This window comes from Patella vulgata, chromosome 2 (genome assembly GCF_932274485.2).
Source record: "Patella vulgata chromosome 2, xgPatVulg1.2, whole genome shotgun sequence".
In the NCBI taxonomy this organism is placed as follows: domain Eukaryota; kingdom Metazoa; phylum Mollusca; class Gastropoda; family Patellidae; genus Patella; species Patella vulgata.
This window is the reverse complement of record NC_065880.2, coordinates 16,520,712-16,536,936: the sequence shown is the minus strand read 5'-3', so window position 1 is coordinate 16,536,936 and position 16,225 is coordinate 16,520,712. Positions and strand designations below refer to the sequence as shown.

The 16,225-nt window shown below is 34.3% G+C and overlaps 1 protein-coding gene across 1 annotated transcript; it reads right to left on the bottom strand.

Annotated features, from left to right (window-relative positions):
- Positions 1-1,991: 1,991 nt before the first annotated feature.
- LOC126809690 (hormonally up-regulated neu tumor-associated kinase homolog) lies at positions 1,992-15,203 on the bottom strand. Its single transcript, XM_050534418.2, has 5 exons — positions 14,577-15,203; positions 9,367-9,592; positions 5,531-5,823; positions 3,156-3,211; positions 1,992-2,152 (listed from the first exon to the last, which is right to left on the bottom strand). The coding sequence occupies exons 2-5, from the start codon at positions 9,562-9,564 to the stop codon at positions 1,992-1,994; spliced, it is 708 nt and encodes a 235-aa protein (XP_050390375.2). The 5' UTR covers positions 9,565-9,592; positions 14,577-15,203.
- Between the last annotated feature and the right edge of the window lie 1,022 nt (positions 15,204-16,225).

Genomic DNA, 16,225 nt, shown 5'->3' with positions numbered 1-16,225 from the left:
AAAGTACGAACATTGGTTATCGACTGTACTATCAATTGTTGTAAAGTTTGGATTGCTGTGGAACAAGTTATGTGGTGTGTTTGTAAAGGGGGAACAAATATCCATGATGAAGAGAATACTATGTGATGAATGACGATCAAAGCTGTATTGTCCGAGAATGCGAATAACATGGCTCTCTTCTTTTTAAACAAAGATTAACAGAGACAAATTTTGTTTCCAATTTAGAACTAAGGACACGATCAAATGTATTGTAAATAATGTAAAGAGATTTATTTTTAAAAAAATAACACCAGAGAACAAATTTTGAAAACGATTAACAGGGGTTAAAAATATGCTCTATCCTTCAGTTTTGTGATGAGTAATCAAATAACAGGCTTTGGAACACACTAAAGCAAGAGATAAGTACACGCAATTATTGAACGCTACGAGTCAATACAATTCAGCGAAAAAATACGCTTTTCAAAAAAAAAAAAAAAAAAAAAAAAATCCAGAACGTCAAAAATGTCACCCCGGCATGTAATAATTTGTAAATATATAATTGCAGTCTCACCACGTGACTTGCTTTCGCCTCTTTTTTTCTCGAGAGAAAATAACTACAAATATATTTTCGGTACAAAAATGGCAGTGAGCCAACGAATAAATATTAAAAGCTCGCAAATTAAACATTAAAAAACAAAACTATACCACTGAGTGAACATTTCGGAAAGGCAAATTTGATGTGCTCCCCTTGTTGAAAAAAAGATCAATTCTATGGAAAGCTAAAGAAGCCATATTTATAGATACAGATTTGTTTTGTTTTTTTGTCCATAATTCAAAATTAACCCCTCGAGACTCATACCCTGTAAAATCATAAATATGTGGCATAAAAAATTACTTTTGGCTGATACATGTTATGATTTTACTGGACATGGGCGCATTTTTACATGAATTTATTTGCAACAGCTTATTGATATAACACATACATGTGACTTATACATAGCGACATAACACACCATGCTAAACTGTGGTTGTATGATTCCTTACTACAAATAGACGTTTCAAGTAATCTCCGTGAATAATATAATATAAGCTTCCATCAGTTCATCTTGGCTATCAGAAATATTGATTTCTAAGAAGAAAGTGCGAATAATGTAGGGACATTTTTAAATCAATGCAATAGATAACGTTTATGTAGTGCAATATTACTCTATAACGGTAAATCACGTGCGTATTACATGTATAGGACGATCGATCCTCATCTTTATATCAACCAATGAAGGTGTGAAGCAATATATTTCCATTTGTTTTAATAGAATTGGTTTAAGATTGCTTATAGAATTTTACTAAACAGTCTCACCATGCAATCTCTGTCTTTAAAAAGATTTAGGTTAAAGATCAGCAGTCTACCGTTACGTCTATTTTAATACATCGTATCCAGAAACGGCCTTGAGCATTATTCCGTTGATAATCAAAATGGATTACAGTTTGTGCTGAAGTACATGTAGAGTAAATGCACACAATAATTTTTCATAATTTCCAATAGCGCCCCGAGACATTAGTCGAACTTCTTCTATACATGGTTGTTTGTGTACCTACTGATTAATCATAATCTTGTCGATATCATATAACTAAAAAATATTCATTTGTCCTCCAGAAACAGGAAAAAAAAAGAAAACATACCAGCTCAACTCAAGGTGTTTAAACATCCTATGACTTAAAATACCTTAAAATCTCGAGCTACAACAACTTGACCAAAACCCACATGGAAGAAGAGAATCAAATAAAGTTAGTTAAATGATAAAACAACATTAATATCTGAAGAATATTCATTACATCCGTTATTTTGTGAAAATAATGTGCACAAAATATAAACACATATTGGACAACTTTCTAACTGTATTGGTGAATTTGATGATGGAGAAATAACATGTCCAAAGTGATGGAAACAATGATTACACAAAGAAGTGATGGAAATAGGAAAGATCAAAAGGTCGCAGAAAATAGGAAATAACTTACATGCTCCAAACGTCAACTTGGGGCCCATACTTTTGATGACTTAATAACTCTGGTGCTGCATATGCTGGACTTCCACATTGGGTAACGCAAAATTCTTGAGGATGAATTGTTCCGTCTGTGCCCATTGAAACTTTGATAGAATTGCTCAATCCAAAATCTAAAATTAAGTAATTTTATTTTACCACATTTATATATTTTATGATTTCTCGCTGTCCAGGTAAAATTTCCCTCATAGCACACTGCATAGCGTATGCCTGCCTTCATTAGAATCGGTGCAGAAAAGTAAAGTTCGACACACAACCCCATAACATTGCATTGATGATTTCTGAAAGATGATGGTCATTATGACTAAAATCTTTTTGTTAATTATAGGTCATAAAGCTGATTAATTTGTTTCTCTGGCCAAAAACATTAATTACTAGCGGATGACCCAGCGATGCACGAGTTGTGGTGGGTTGAGCCCGTAGCTCCGAAACCGGAAGCGGTAGGCCAACGCCACCTAGCCGATGTTACTCCCTGGTCCGAGCTACTATACACCAAGCCCTATTGTAGCCGCTAAACCTGAACAGACAGCCAAACAGACAGTCAAACGACAGTCACAAATATTAGTATAGATTTAGGTTTACGAACGCCTCATAAACCTATTTGATCATAAGTAATTTGGTCATAAATTTATCAGTTTTGATAGACCAATTACATGGCGGATATCACACAGTTATTTATGCAGACGATGAAACTTTTGTTTTGTCTAGTTGGTCAATTATGTTTTCTATGTTGGAAGATGCCAAACAGCCTGTGGACATCTTATTGTGAAAATACAATGATTTGTCATATGGTAATGGACTTGGTTGTAAAGATAAAAGTCATTGAAGCATGATCAATCTAGATAATCGATTCTAGCACACACGAATCGATTACTGTTAGAATCATAGTACGGTATTTTGTGCACCGATGTCTCCAATAGACGTGATCTCCTCTGTTTTTAGTAACATCGAAATGTTATTATCGGCAATAGTATGATAAGTTGTTAGATATTGGATCGGGTATAACTTGAAACATACTTCCGGTGGTCAAATCGAACATTAATATCTTAAAGTGAAATGGAACCGTAAATGTATAAAATAATTATAATTCCCAGTTATAAATAAATGTATACATACCGATAATCTTAATATCTTTATTGGAATCTAACAAAAGATTTTCTATCTTCAAATCTCTGAAAAAACAGATTGTTTAATTCTTATTAATGGCCCTTGTTTCAATCATTGTTTATCTTAGTACAGAATGGTTGATGTAAAAAATAGCAAAACATTACCGATGTGAGACAAAATTAAAGGGAGCAATTCCCCAAATACACCCTGGCTCATATACGAGCAATCGCCAAAAATGTTTTCAAAGTTGAACATGAGAAAGTTGAAATTTCAGAGAAAATGTGCGATGATATGTAAGCTTCTCATCACAACTAATCTCTATTGTGCTCCGATATCTATATAGACTTAACGACCATTGAAATTATTATTATTATTACATATTTCTATAGCGCACAACTGCCACATAAAGAGATGGTATGAGGGAAATTTTTCCAGTGGCGCTAAGCCCTACTCTTATTTCAAATTCCAATTGTCAAGCGTTCTTTTACGTGCAAGCCAATGTGTACACGGGACCTTCGGTTTTTCGTCTCATCCGAACGACTACACATTGTCCCTTGCCAGGCCCTCCATCCTACATCACTGACAAGGGGAAACCACGATGGAAAATCCCGATGAACTTTCTCGACCAACGCAGGGATCGAACACGGAACCTCCAGGGTAGCGAGCCATCGTGGTCCCCCAAAAAGAGGTAATAAAGATCATACTTGATAATTATATAAAGAAAAAATATTAATCAGATAAAATTACATTTGATTAAAAACTAGAACTCTGAAAGAGTACTGGCGTGTTTCGGTACATCAGGTCACGTCAGGTCATGCCTTGCCAGGTCAGCAAGCAAGTTACACCATGAACTATTGCGTATAGTGACATCCAATACCTATGGTTATTGTTGTCCTATCCGTAAAACTATTCCGGTTTGTCAAAATTGATCCAATTTATATTTTATAAATAGTTCCACGGAGGTCAACAATATCTACTTTGACAGAATGTTTGCACCATATACAGTTGTGGCTGCAAACTGACTAAATTAATCCGTTTCGACCGAACGTCCGAAACACGTAATTACAGAAACAATACGTGTTTCGACCGTAATTAAAATAGCTCTGTATAATCTACCTATAAAGGATCATTGGGTCCAGTTTATTGACAGCTACAGTAGATATTTCGATACAGATCAGACGGCATCACTATTTAGCAGTTGTTTGTTTTCTTAATTTTACCAAGATAATTCAATTCAAAGTAATCAAAGCGGAGTTATTTTTTAAAACAACTTTGGTACTTTTATAAATAATTAATGGTCTATTTCAGAGTGTACTGGGTTGCTGCTATGCACCGTTCACGGAAAGATAATGTTTACGTCAACATGCTATTCCGGCCTCTGAGGTAGTATAAGTAATTTATAAGTTAATCGTCGACTTTTATCAATAATTGCTGCACGTGTATATAAATAATAAATATAGATCAGACGTATATATCACGAATCTTACACTAGGCTATGTCAACTGTTCGTGTTTATAACCATGTTTGGCTTTAATTGCCGCCATCATTAAATATACAAATAATTAGTACAGCAGTCTATGCGATCTGCAAATAAAAGTGTAGCAGTTAGTGCCAGTTAACAGATGGGAAAACTGTCAAAACTGTACACATTAAATCCCTGCATACTTGATGTTTCGTTGCAATTAGAGTCATCGGGATACTTGCATACAATGTGTACATGAGATTTGTGGAGATGTTTTTTGTTTTGTTTTATATTTTTTTCGTTATATAAGAATGACTACACACAGCCAACTTGGCTACAGACAGATGTTAACACTGACAAGTGGGAACCGGGCATGTAAACCCCCAGAAGAGTATCTTGGACTACAAAGTTCAGTGGGGATGAGCCTTTTTTTATCCACAAGTGTTAAAATAAAAGTAACTTCATGAGACTGCAAGATTTCAACTTTTCGCTAAAATATCAAATTTCCCACGGCTTAATTCAGGCTAATATGTACTCAGATTGATTACTCTACATTTAATTAAGAAAACAATGTGAAAATATCAATAGTAGATAATCTCCCAGCTTTGATTCACTGGGATTAAAACAGGTCTATTAATTAGATTTGGCAAAACATAAAGGTGGCGGTGTGTTTGTTTTACATAGGGGGCAGCAATGAGAAAATTAATGCGAGTTGCCAGCGAGATTAATAAGATTAATTAGTCTTTGCAACTGCCTGTGTTCCAGGTCCCGTATATACCTTTGCATATATACATTGCTGTCCGATCAAAATTTCCCTCGTGGCACACTGCCCGTCTCCATTAACCCGGTTGATGCAGAAAACTAGGACGTTAACCCCCATTTCGTGCATTCATTATACTAGAGGGGTGTCTTCAATGCTTACCTGTGTAAAATGCCTAATCTGTGTAAATAATCTACAGCCGAAACAATTTGGCGAACGTATTTTTTGCCCTCTTTCTCGTCTAGTTTCTTTTTCTTACAAATATAATCCATGAAGTCGCCACCCTGACATAATTCAGTCACCAAATAATAACTGTTCTCTGTTTCCATGATTTCCAACAATTTCACGACATTAGGGTGACGAACCATTTGAAGTAGCTTTCCTTCTCGTCTTAAATTTTTTCTCACGTACGAGTCGGCTTTAGCTCGCTTCTTGTCAATAACTTTGATGGCAACCTGTAAAATATATAAGATTTAAACTTAAATGAGAAAGGAGCTAGAAAAGATAGATAGAACAACTGGATAAACAAAACATTTAAAACGTGCCCAGAACATAAATTCACTAACCGTGTAATGTTTTGTTAACCATATTTCCCTTTTATTCTTTATTGCATCCGTAGTCGCAAGTATTTGGTTGGTATCTCATCTGGAATGATGTCTACCACAACAGCGACATAAAGATTTACAGACAAAACCATGTTGTTTTAAATATTTCATTCTCGTGTTTGTTTTTAAGACAGCTAATCCCCAGCTTTTATGTAGAAATGCTTTTGGTTAGTATTGTTCTATATTTTTTATTTTGGAAAACCACAGCCTCTCTCTCTCTCTCTCTCTCTCTCTCCAACTCTGACTATGCTGATAGTTAGGGTATTTCTGATCTCGGCTAGTTGGTCAGTTATAAACAACATGCATAAACTACATGTATATAATCTGCAATACACGCTCACATTTGCCAAGGATAGTCTGCGATGCTGATTGGGAAATTGTGTAGATAGTACCAAAAGACAAGATTCATACGTGAAATGTACAAATTGGCATGCAATTAAAAGACCATGCGACAGTTGGAGCTCGAAGATGAGTAAAAGGCGGCAATATCACTGTGTGGGTAAAATTCCCCGATTTGCATAACCATAGAAATGACCAAACAACCGAGTTTTTAGAGATTTTAAACCACTTCCCATTCCGCTAGTTTATAAGAGTACTATTATTATACAGAATTAGCTGTTTATTCCTGTATGATATTGGCTACAGTACTACTGGTTGCAATTTTGTGTAATTACAAACGATTTGCGGCATATTTTAGCAAACAGTGAACCTATAAAAACTGGTAGATACTATGGATTACTGATAAGATTTTGATTAAGTGAATAATAATCTCGACCATGATTTGTTATTATCAACACATTATCATCATAATATAGTTTGTGTATGGTGGCCATCGAATATAAAAAAAAAACGAAACGAAACACAGATTGGAATGTGGAGGCCACCGAAAGTAAATAAAAAGAAACGAAATATAGATTTGTATTTAATCAGATTGGTGTCAAAACAGCAATACACCATGGGTTTTCTCAACATTGCCTTTGTATATGGACTTTGTATTTGGAAAGAAGACAAATTATCATCTCATAAATACACCATGGGTTTTCTCAACATTGCCTTTGTATATGGACTTAAAATTTGGAAAGAAGACAAATTATCATCTCATAAAACAAATCTAGTGAAACATCCAATTTCATATTTGACCTAGACGAAAGAGATAATGTCATTTTTAAGACCGATGTAAAAGTACAACGAATATTTATTAGTGAAGTTATATACACACATTACTTAAATTATATATTTAAAAATCGAAGAGAAAAAAACCCCAAACATAATAAGAAATGAAACAAATGGTAGACAATGAACAATTTTAATACGAAAGTTATACAATAAAACCTATCCGAGCTTCCCAATTTTGAATTCAACTTGATGGGTGCGGCATCGAATTTTTTTTCTGTGGTCAATATGCTGCAACTGTTAAATAAATGGCTGATTTGAATGAGTGTGTTCTGTTGTCCAGGGAGACGAAATCATGAAAGAAATCAGTTTGATAACTTATCAATTGCATCCTTTCCTGTCTTTAAATATTTTTCAAGGTGTCTTTTATCTGTAACAGTTTACCAACTCGCTTTTCAATTACCTTTCACAGTCTTCCCACGACAGAGCTCAACTAAAAGCCGATATGTAGGCCGTATCTTCTTACAAAAAAAACAGCAGATGACATTGCATTTGACATGAACTTTTGTGAAACTAATGTCAGTCGCATCAACGTGTTTTCAACTCAAATTCGATGTTAAAGCAACGAATCTGTCACGTTCCTTGCAAATGTCAATACTGTAATAAAGTTCACAGTGGCTACACCTGCATTTAGTATGGTACGTGGTTAATTTATCTCACCACACCTAGAAAGGATGTTTAGACTGTGTTTGATGTTGGTGTTGCATCATGAGACGACCCTAACTCTTCCGTTAAAACAATCGCCAATCTAACCAACCGTCTTCTTAATTTACGTATTCTATTATTAGAGTCAAGACAGTAGCGCAGTCTAGTACGAAGATATCTTACAGTAAACTGTTAAATCTGAAATACGGCGGATTTCGTTTAGCAGTACATTTAAAACGTGGCTTATCAAGACGTAAAGATTTAAAAGAAGTTGGCAATCTTCCTTTCAGCTTTTTAAAATACTTATATGACCTCCAGAAAGGGAAGTGCTGTAAAGCCTATTTGCTTGTTTACAGCCACTCCGGTGGTTCATAACAACATATATGGTAATATTCGGAATGTTTCCAAAACCATTCCAATAAAAAGATTTTAGGATAATTAGAGCCATCAATTGTAAAGATGAAGAATCACTCTCATCAAGAAAATAAATGTAATTAATTTTTAATAACATCACAATAAAAACAAAAACAAAAAAATGGGCTGTGCTAATTACCAAAATTTCGAGTAAACACTTTGCATGAATCGAAAATTGACCATTTTAACCATTAATATCTCAGCCATGGCTTGACTGTTTTGTCTCAAATTTAGAAAATACAATTTAATTTGAACCCCACCCCACCAATGTGTTTAATTAAATCACATCGAATCAAGACCCATACCGAGCTAAATTCACACCCATTCCAATAAAAAGATTTTAAGATAATTAGAGCCATCAATTGTAAAGATGAAGAATCACTCTCATCAAGAAAATAAATGTAATTAATTTTTAATAACATCACAATAAAAACAAAAACAAAAAAATGGGCTGTGCTAATTACCAAAATTTCGAGTAAACACTTTGCATGACTCGAAAATTGACCATTTTAACCATTAATATCTCAGCCATGGCTTGAATGTTTTGTCTCAAATTTAGAAAATACAATTTAATTTGAACCCCACCCCACCAATGTGTTTAATTAAATCACATCGAATCAAGACCCATACCGAGCTAAATTCACACCCAAAAGTTCTGAAAATACTGATGATTTTATACTGGAATGCAAGAGTATTAGATTTTCTTGGCAGTGTAAGCATAATTTACCTCGTATACGACACCCGCGACTTTCGTGAGATATTCGAGGCAGTACACACATACCTTGCCCATTACAAGTTATTGGCAAATAGCTTCGTTTCGGATATTATGGCGGTATAAATTGTACATGAGTGACCTAATAAATTATACAAAATGGTGTTTGTGTACAGAAATTGATAGACCGCAATAAAAAAATTAAAATCATTTCAATATAATGTCAAACATAAATGTTTTTGTTTTGGAGAAGTAAGTATATCATCGATCTATTAGTTTAAGTTACATACTGTTGTGTGTTTTTATTCAAACATTCAGCATTTTTAAAAACAAAAACTTAAGCAACTTCATAATCATCATAAAGTCTCGATATCATACTTAAGCAAAAAATTAGAAACTAGAAAAATAAATTCTTTGTTTGGTCGAAGAAGAAATGTGAAATATTTTACCTTTTCTCCTGTAGGTACGTGTAGAGCTTCTTTAACTTTAGCAAATGATCCTTCTCCAAGAGTTTTACCCAGAAGATAATTTCCAACTCGTTTTGTATGTGAAAATGTTTTGATGGCATCTTTGGGTGGCTGGGCTACTTTAGCTGGTAGAAACTGTGTAGTAGGTGGTAACACCTCGGTATATCCAAGCTCCTTCATAATCTTAAAGGATTCAGGAAATTAGATCCTGAAATTAACAAGAATAAATGGATGAATGGGTGATGATTTCAAATGAATTTCCAGTATACGTCTTGGTGTCCACAATATCCGTTATAATGTGATCGAACGTCATGGTGCGGAGTTATACTGGCCATAAAGTAATTAATCGAGAAGAAACATATTTTAGTTCTAATTACGGTAATTTTGATCGACAGCCCCAACAACAACCTCCTAACATTCAAATTTGACAATAATAGCACTGAAAACCTATCTTACCAGTCGTGACAGACGTACATTGAGCTACAAGATACGGCGTTCCAGATGATCCAGATGCCCTGCTCTATTCAGATTAAAGACAACCAGCCGTGACAGATATAGACTGTCAATATAAAGGACGATAGTCACGTATGTATGTATGATGATCTAAACTAAGCTAGTTACTGAAACTATTAGCGCTCTGTTATTATTGTAGCAAATTAATAGGAACATGCCGGATACTGTTAATAATTAAACACACCACCTATAAATCATATCAATTATTGATCATAATGAAGAAATCAATTATATTAAGCTGTCATAAGGGTCTATTGTTTGACACATGTTCTTTTGAACATATCCAATGCATTAAGATAACTCTTTTATATTCTCAGCAAAAATGGACAGATGTTGGATTTAATGTCCAGTAACTACTAACGTAATGATATATTTTCTTTCATTTTAGGAATCTATTCGACTCCCAATTCCATGGTCAAAGAATCTTATATATACGGCGCCAATTAGTAAACGGATTTTGTATATACAGCCCAAACGACGAGACAACTTTACTGTGTGACAAATGTAAGCCTGGCTTAAATGATTAAAATAATATAATACTAAACTGTACTACAAGTGCTCTTAAATTGGTCGATATTACATTTAAATTTAATAATACATTCTAAAAAGATTAATTATACCTGTTCAGTCGATGTTGTAGAGTAGAGTAAAATAAAATTGGAAGGGAGGAGTGAAGAGGACGTAATGAAAGGAACAGTGTTTGTAGTTTTGTCAGTCTCCATATGTTGTACAAATAAATACACATTTCTTATGGACGTTCAAATGTTTATCAACCTTATATTTATTTGTTTATAAAAACGCTTGTGACGAAATTGTATTGAGTCTTTGGCATGCGTCCATTAACTGTGTTTAAACTGTACAAACATACAAGATGGAAAATGTCGAAAAATGTGAACCGACATTGAATCGTGCATATCCCCTTTAAAAAAAATTTAGTACAAAAATTACAACAAAAACGATTATACACAGGACGCTGTGAATACCATTATTGTTTTAGTATTGTATTCTAGAATTGTGTTCTGTGTATTTCTAATTCAAGTTCTAAATGTCATTGAAACCATTTAAAAATTGATTTGATTTGTTCAACTCAAATGGTATCATAAAGTTAAATCCAATACTTCGGTCATTTTGAGAATAACATATACGGTTAATTATATTTAAGGCTACTATGTGTGAAATATAACAGAATATAATTTAGCCTGAACAGCGACGTTCCAGCCTATTGATTTTTAAATTCAGTTTTCAAGCGTCCTTTTAAATGTAAGCCATGCAGCCATTGCGTATATAGAGGGGGAACTTTGTCTGCGATATCATCCAAGGTAGAAGCGTTCCTTAAGCCCTAATCAAGTCAAGTACTGTTCTACTAGTTCCTCTCGGACCATTCACGTTCCTAACGGCTTGACTACCGCGACACAGGTCACTCTAGTAATCAATATTATCTGTCTTTATACATGTATTACAGAGGTGATATATTGAGAAAAAACAACAATGAATACATTTTTTCTTGTCCCGGAAGCACTATTTCCGTTTCCTTCCTGGTTAACACCCCACTTCTACATCTACAAATGTCCAGAATTCAACTTACCAAATAATCAAATGTTACCAAACAAATAATAAAATAAGGAAATATACCCAATGAAAATAACAAAAAGAAAAATGGGCATATTTATTTAGCCTTTATTTGCCAGCTTAAAGACTCAAACTAAATAACCAATGGGTCCTGATATTGTATCTCTAACACATTCTGTCACGTTCATTACATAAAAGCCAATGTTAGTCATAGATAGTAGTTTGCACCAATTGAGCCGTTGGTATATGACACTATACGATTGAAGTAAACTTTAGATAATAGTCAAATAGCGTTTACATAAATTGTATGGGCAATTAACGCTTTGCATCAATTATTTTACAAAAGTATTTTCTCCTTGTAAATGTTATATATAGTGATATAATTATTGTATACTAATAAACGTGTCTTCTAACTAGATCGAAGGAACTTAGAAAGGACTTTTATAATAAACATACCGAATACTAAACTCTCTTGACATGTTATTATGGAGGGTAAGAACTTCATCCTCAACGTTTTTACATTATAATAAGTTTATCAAGTCATCTAACAAAAAGTAATCCTGTAGTTTGTTCACAAGGAATTGTATACGGACAACTGGTCGGCGGACAGACAACGAATGATGGCGAGCCCGGAAAGGTGTCAACGTCTCAATACAATTTGGGTATTTTCACACCAACTTATGGCTAATTTTCCTAAGGAATGAGAAAATTTAGTCCGTTCAGCGGTGCTTACGCCTTCATCGAAATTCAATGTCCATGCATTCCAATGTATACACGGGTGTACCTAGGTTTTCCGTTGCATCCCAGACACTGAGCAACACTTCACTGTCCCTTAGGAACACATCGAGTTTCGTACCCAGGACACTCAAGTCCAGTCGACTAACGCGGCAACCACGATGTAGGCCTGATTAAGATTATTCAGAGGACGAATGTTTCTAGAGTTTTAAAACGTTGCGTGTTGAAAACACGGGGTCCATTCTATACATTCGCTTTAATAACGTTCTATATTATCTAGATAACAATAACCCAAATGAAGCGTTTCACTTTTAAAGATTCATGCCGATAGTGTAGGAGTTCATAATTATTGATATTTATAGAGAGCAAACATTATAAACATAACAAAGATGGATAAATTTTGATAGGTATAAGCGAGATTCACAAACAGTTCGTAGGCGTCTTGTATCCAAGAGACAAATGCATATTTCCATATGCGCTGTGATAATATTCATCTAGAACAATACCTTTTATTAAAAGTTATAATATGATATGATATATACTGCGATTCCCATTCAAGTGCTTTTGAAACTATATTTTATGCAAACTATTTTAGATATTTTCGAGATAAGTTTAGCATAGGAAAATATAATATAAAGTGTTTCTATAAAAATGGCTTTAAAAATATAATAATGTGCGATGTTTTCGGGAAATTTTAACAAATAGTATTATATTTTTCAAAAGTTTGTCGACAACATTGCGATCAGAAAGAACAGAAACTGGCAACAGAGTCCAATTTCAAATAATCTCTCTGACTTGACACAAACATGGTTTTGTTATCTAAAAGCCGTAGATTGGCAAATAGATTTAGTCATTTGGAAGGTATAAAAATTACTACAAAACAAAACTCGAAGTCATTATGAATAATTGATAGCGTCTTATTACTCCTTTAAACTGCAGTTTTAATGCAAAGTCTTCTGATATTTTATGGTGTTATATTTGTAATCCAGTAAATAGTTTATATCTCTAATTTGTTTATGTCAGTACCCGAAGTTATTCGCAACCTTATTTGTAGTGTCTAAAGACAATGCTTTATCATCTTTTGTTTTATCTATCATGTGACATATACGTTTCAAGAACTTTATCGAATGTCAATTGTTAAGGAAATATTTTCATAATTGTGTGATTTATTTATGTCTATAGGATAATCAATACACTTTTGATCAATAAGTTCCTTTTAATTGTCAAAGTAAAATATGTTTTATGTCACCCATGTAGCTCTTTAAAGGACAACAAGCCATGGTCTACAATTAAAGGGAGACCTTGTAATTAGGACGGTTCTGTGCGTTTGGGGAGAGCGGAAAGTCCAACAAATCAAGTTAGACACCGCAAGGGTTAGGGATAGTTCCCGATAGATAAGTTTTTTTGTATGTAAAACCAACATTACTCCACCATAACTAAAAACACCATAACTCTTCTAATCGTAGTATGCCAATTGAAAATAGATAAAATTATGAACGTCTTTACATCACAACAAGCCATGGTCTATAATTTAAGGGGGGCCCCGTAATTAGGCCGGTTCTGTGAGTTTTTGGGGAGAAGGGAAAGTCCCACAAACCGAGTTAGACATCGCAAGGGTTAGGGTTAGGTAAAGTTCCCGACAGATGAACCTTTTTGTATGTACGTTAGACGATACCAACATTACACCACTATAACAGAAAAACACCATTACTCTTCTAATCGTTCTATCCTAATTGAAAAAAGATCAAATTATGAACGTCCTGTCAAAAATATTCTCTTACATTTGACCGACATGGAGCTATGCCATTTTTGAAATCCCAGGGTAGACATGATATCAAAAACAACCCGTAGCTTTATTTGGGGTTAATTAACCGCCATAGATATCTTTTGCAATGAAATTCAACTGATTCATGTTAGCCAACGGACATCTATTTTTAAACAGAAATAAACCTTTCTGCAAGCTCAGTTCGTAGCTATTTTGGGCTGATATTGTGGATACACATTCTAATTTCCCTATTCATTGTAGTGTTCCACTGTTTAAATGGAAGAACAGTGTCATTTCACAGTAATTTTGCCATTTGTCGAGTCTCTATATGTGCCCCTCTTTCACGCAACAAATTCGAAAGTTCAAATGTGAATTTGATCTAAAACATAGCGAATTTTAGAAGAAAAGACGAAAGCGTGAGACAATATTATCAACATACATGTCCTCAAAGACTTACCAGTTCGCTGAGCAAGTCCTTTCTCAAACTGTTTACGATATCATGTTTTATAAATCCAATAATACCTGTCTATAATAACTACCGGTCTTCTCGGTCTTCTATACAGATCTATAGGACGACAGTAATTAAATTACATCAATAGCTCATCATTACCTTTATGTAGTCCAGAAGATGATATAACCTTTACTTGGTGTTCTCTATACTAATCCCAACTCTTTGATAACACAGGTTTGTCCATTCATACATACATTGATGAGTTAGGTCTAAACACTTCAAGTCCCTCGTAACACTGGGAGTGACTAAACAATACAACCTTCTTTTCTTCAACTGATAATAATTTTTTCGAGACTAAAATTCTCCTCCTCTTATAATCTTCATTGTTTAAAATCTAATCGAACTCCTTACTGATGTGGTGTTGGTGATCTTGACGTCCGATTCCGGTTTAATGATATGACTGACATGAGCGACTGTCTCTATCCAACGGGCTATAAACCCCAAGCTGTGAACACACATTGAGCAAACACTACGCGACAACCGTTCAAATATTTAGATGACGTTACATACACTCGACAGTCTTTCCTTAATTCTGACGTACAAATCAACACGACTTCATTGTGCTGTTTATTTTTCTCATTCCCGCATTTACTTTACATTGTTGACTGTATATTTCCTCTATTCAGTTGTTGCTCAAACAACCTGCAGTTCTTTCATCTGGTAAAAAGGCTTGTAGAGAAATCCCCATTCCTAGCACTAGCAGTATCATTAGAATTTACAAACCTTAACTTGTTTGCTCAGCTATAACTGTGGATGACGGCCAAAACATACGGAAACACCCATATGCCAAAAACAAAACAGAAAAAAAAAGAATCTGACCGCGTGGGACTTTAGTTTCCACAAAACAATCCTAATTGACTTCGTCTGTAAAGTTTAATTAGAATGCATATTCCTTCATTAATTGGGGTTTGCACCCACAAGACACAAAAATAATTTATAAGTCAATCGTGTTCCCTTGACGCATTTTTAAAAGGCGTGATTGGATGCCTTCTGAATAGAAATGGCAAAATGCTTTCTTGCATATATTTTTTTAACTGCAGTCGAGCTAACGCCTGCAAAGCGTAAACAAATTAAAAGTAACGAATTGGATGCGTCATCAAGGTAATTCAATGCTGGTTCAAAATTATACATCTCAGCTAAGCTAAATCTAATCCTTGAAAAGTTATGTCATTTGCGAAAGTAAGGTTATACAGTAAATATCTAGCCTATCTTTCTTCGAAAGGCGAAGGGCAAATAAAACCGTTAGTTACTTTATATGGCTAATTCTGATATTTTGAGAGCCACCACAAACATGATAGTTCATAATATATGTGATCTAATGACATATATGTAACTATATTATTTTTGCACCACATAAATGACAATATATGATCCGATTACTCTATATTCATTTCCCATCCGACATTATATACTTTTTTCACCAAGACTTAGATTTCAGAAGCTACTGCACATCCATAGCATTCTATACTTTTTTTTTAAATACAACACCCACTAATAGGAGACCCCTTTATAAAATGAGTTAAAATTGTGCACGTTATTTGCCAGAATTTTTATAGCTTGAGAATATTACTGAGCACAATATTATTGCAATTAGTAGGACTTCACATTATAATATGCCGCTTCAATGGACTGTTTATACGGGTTATAGCATTCATGACAGCCCCAAATTCATCAAATAACTCCGAATTACTGAACGAGTATTAGGCCTAAACACTTCTTCTGTCCGGTCCTGATCGTTTGCCAGTATT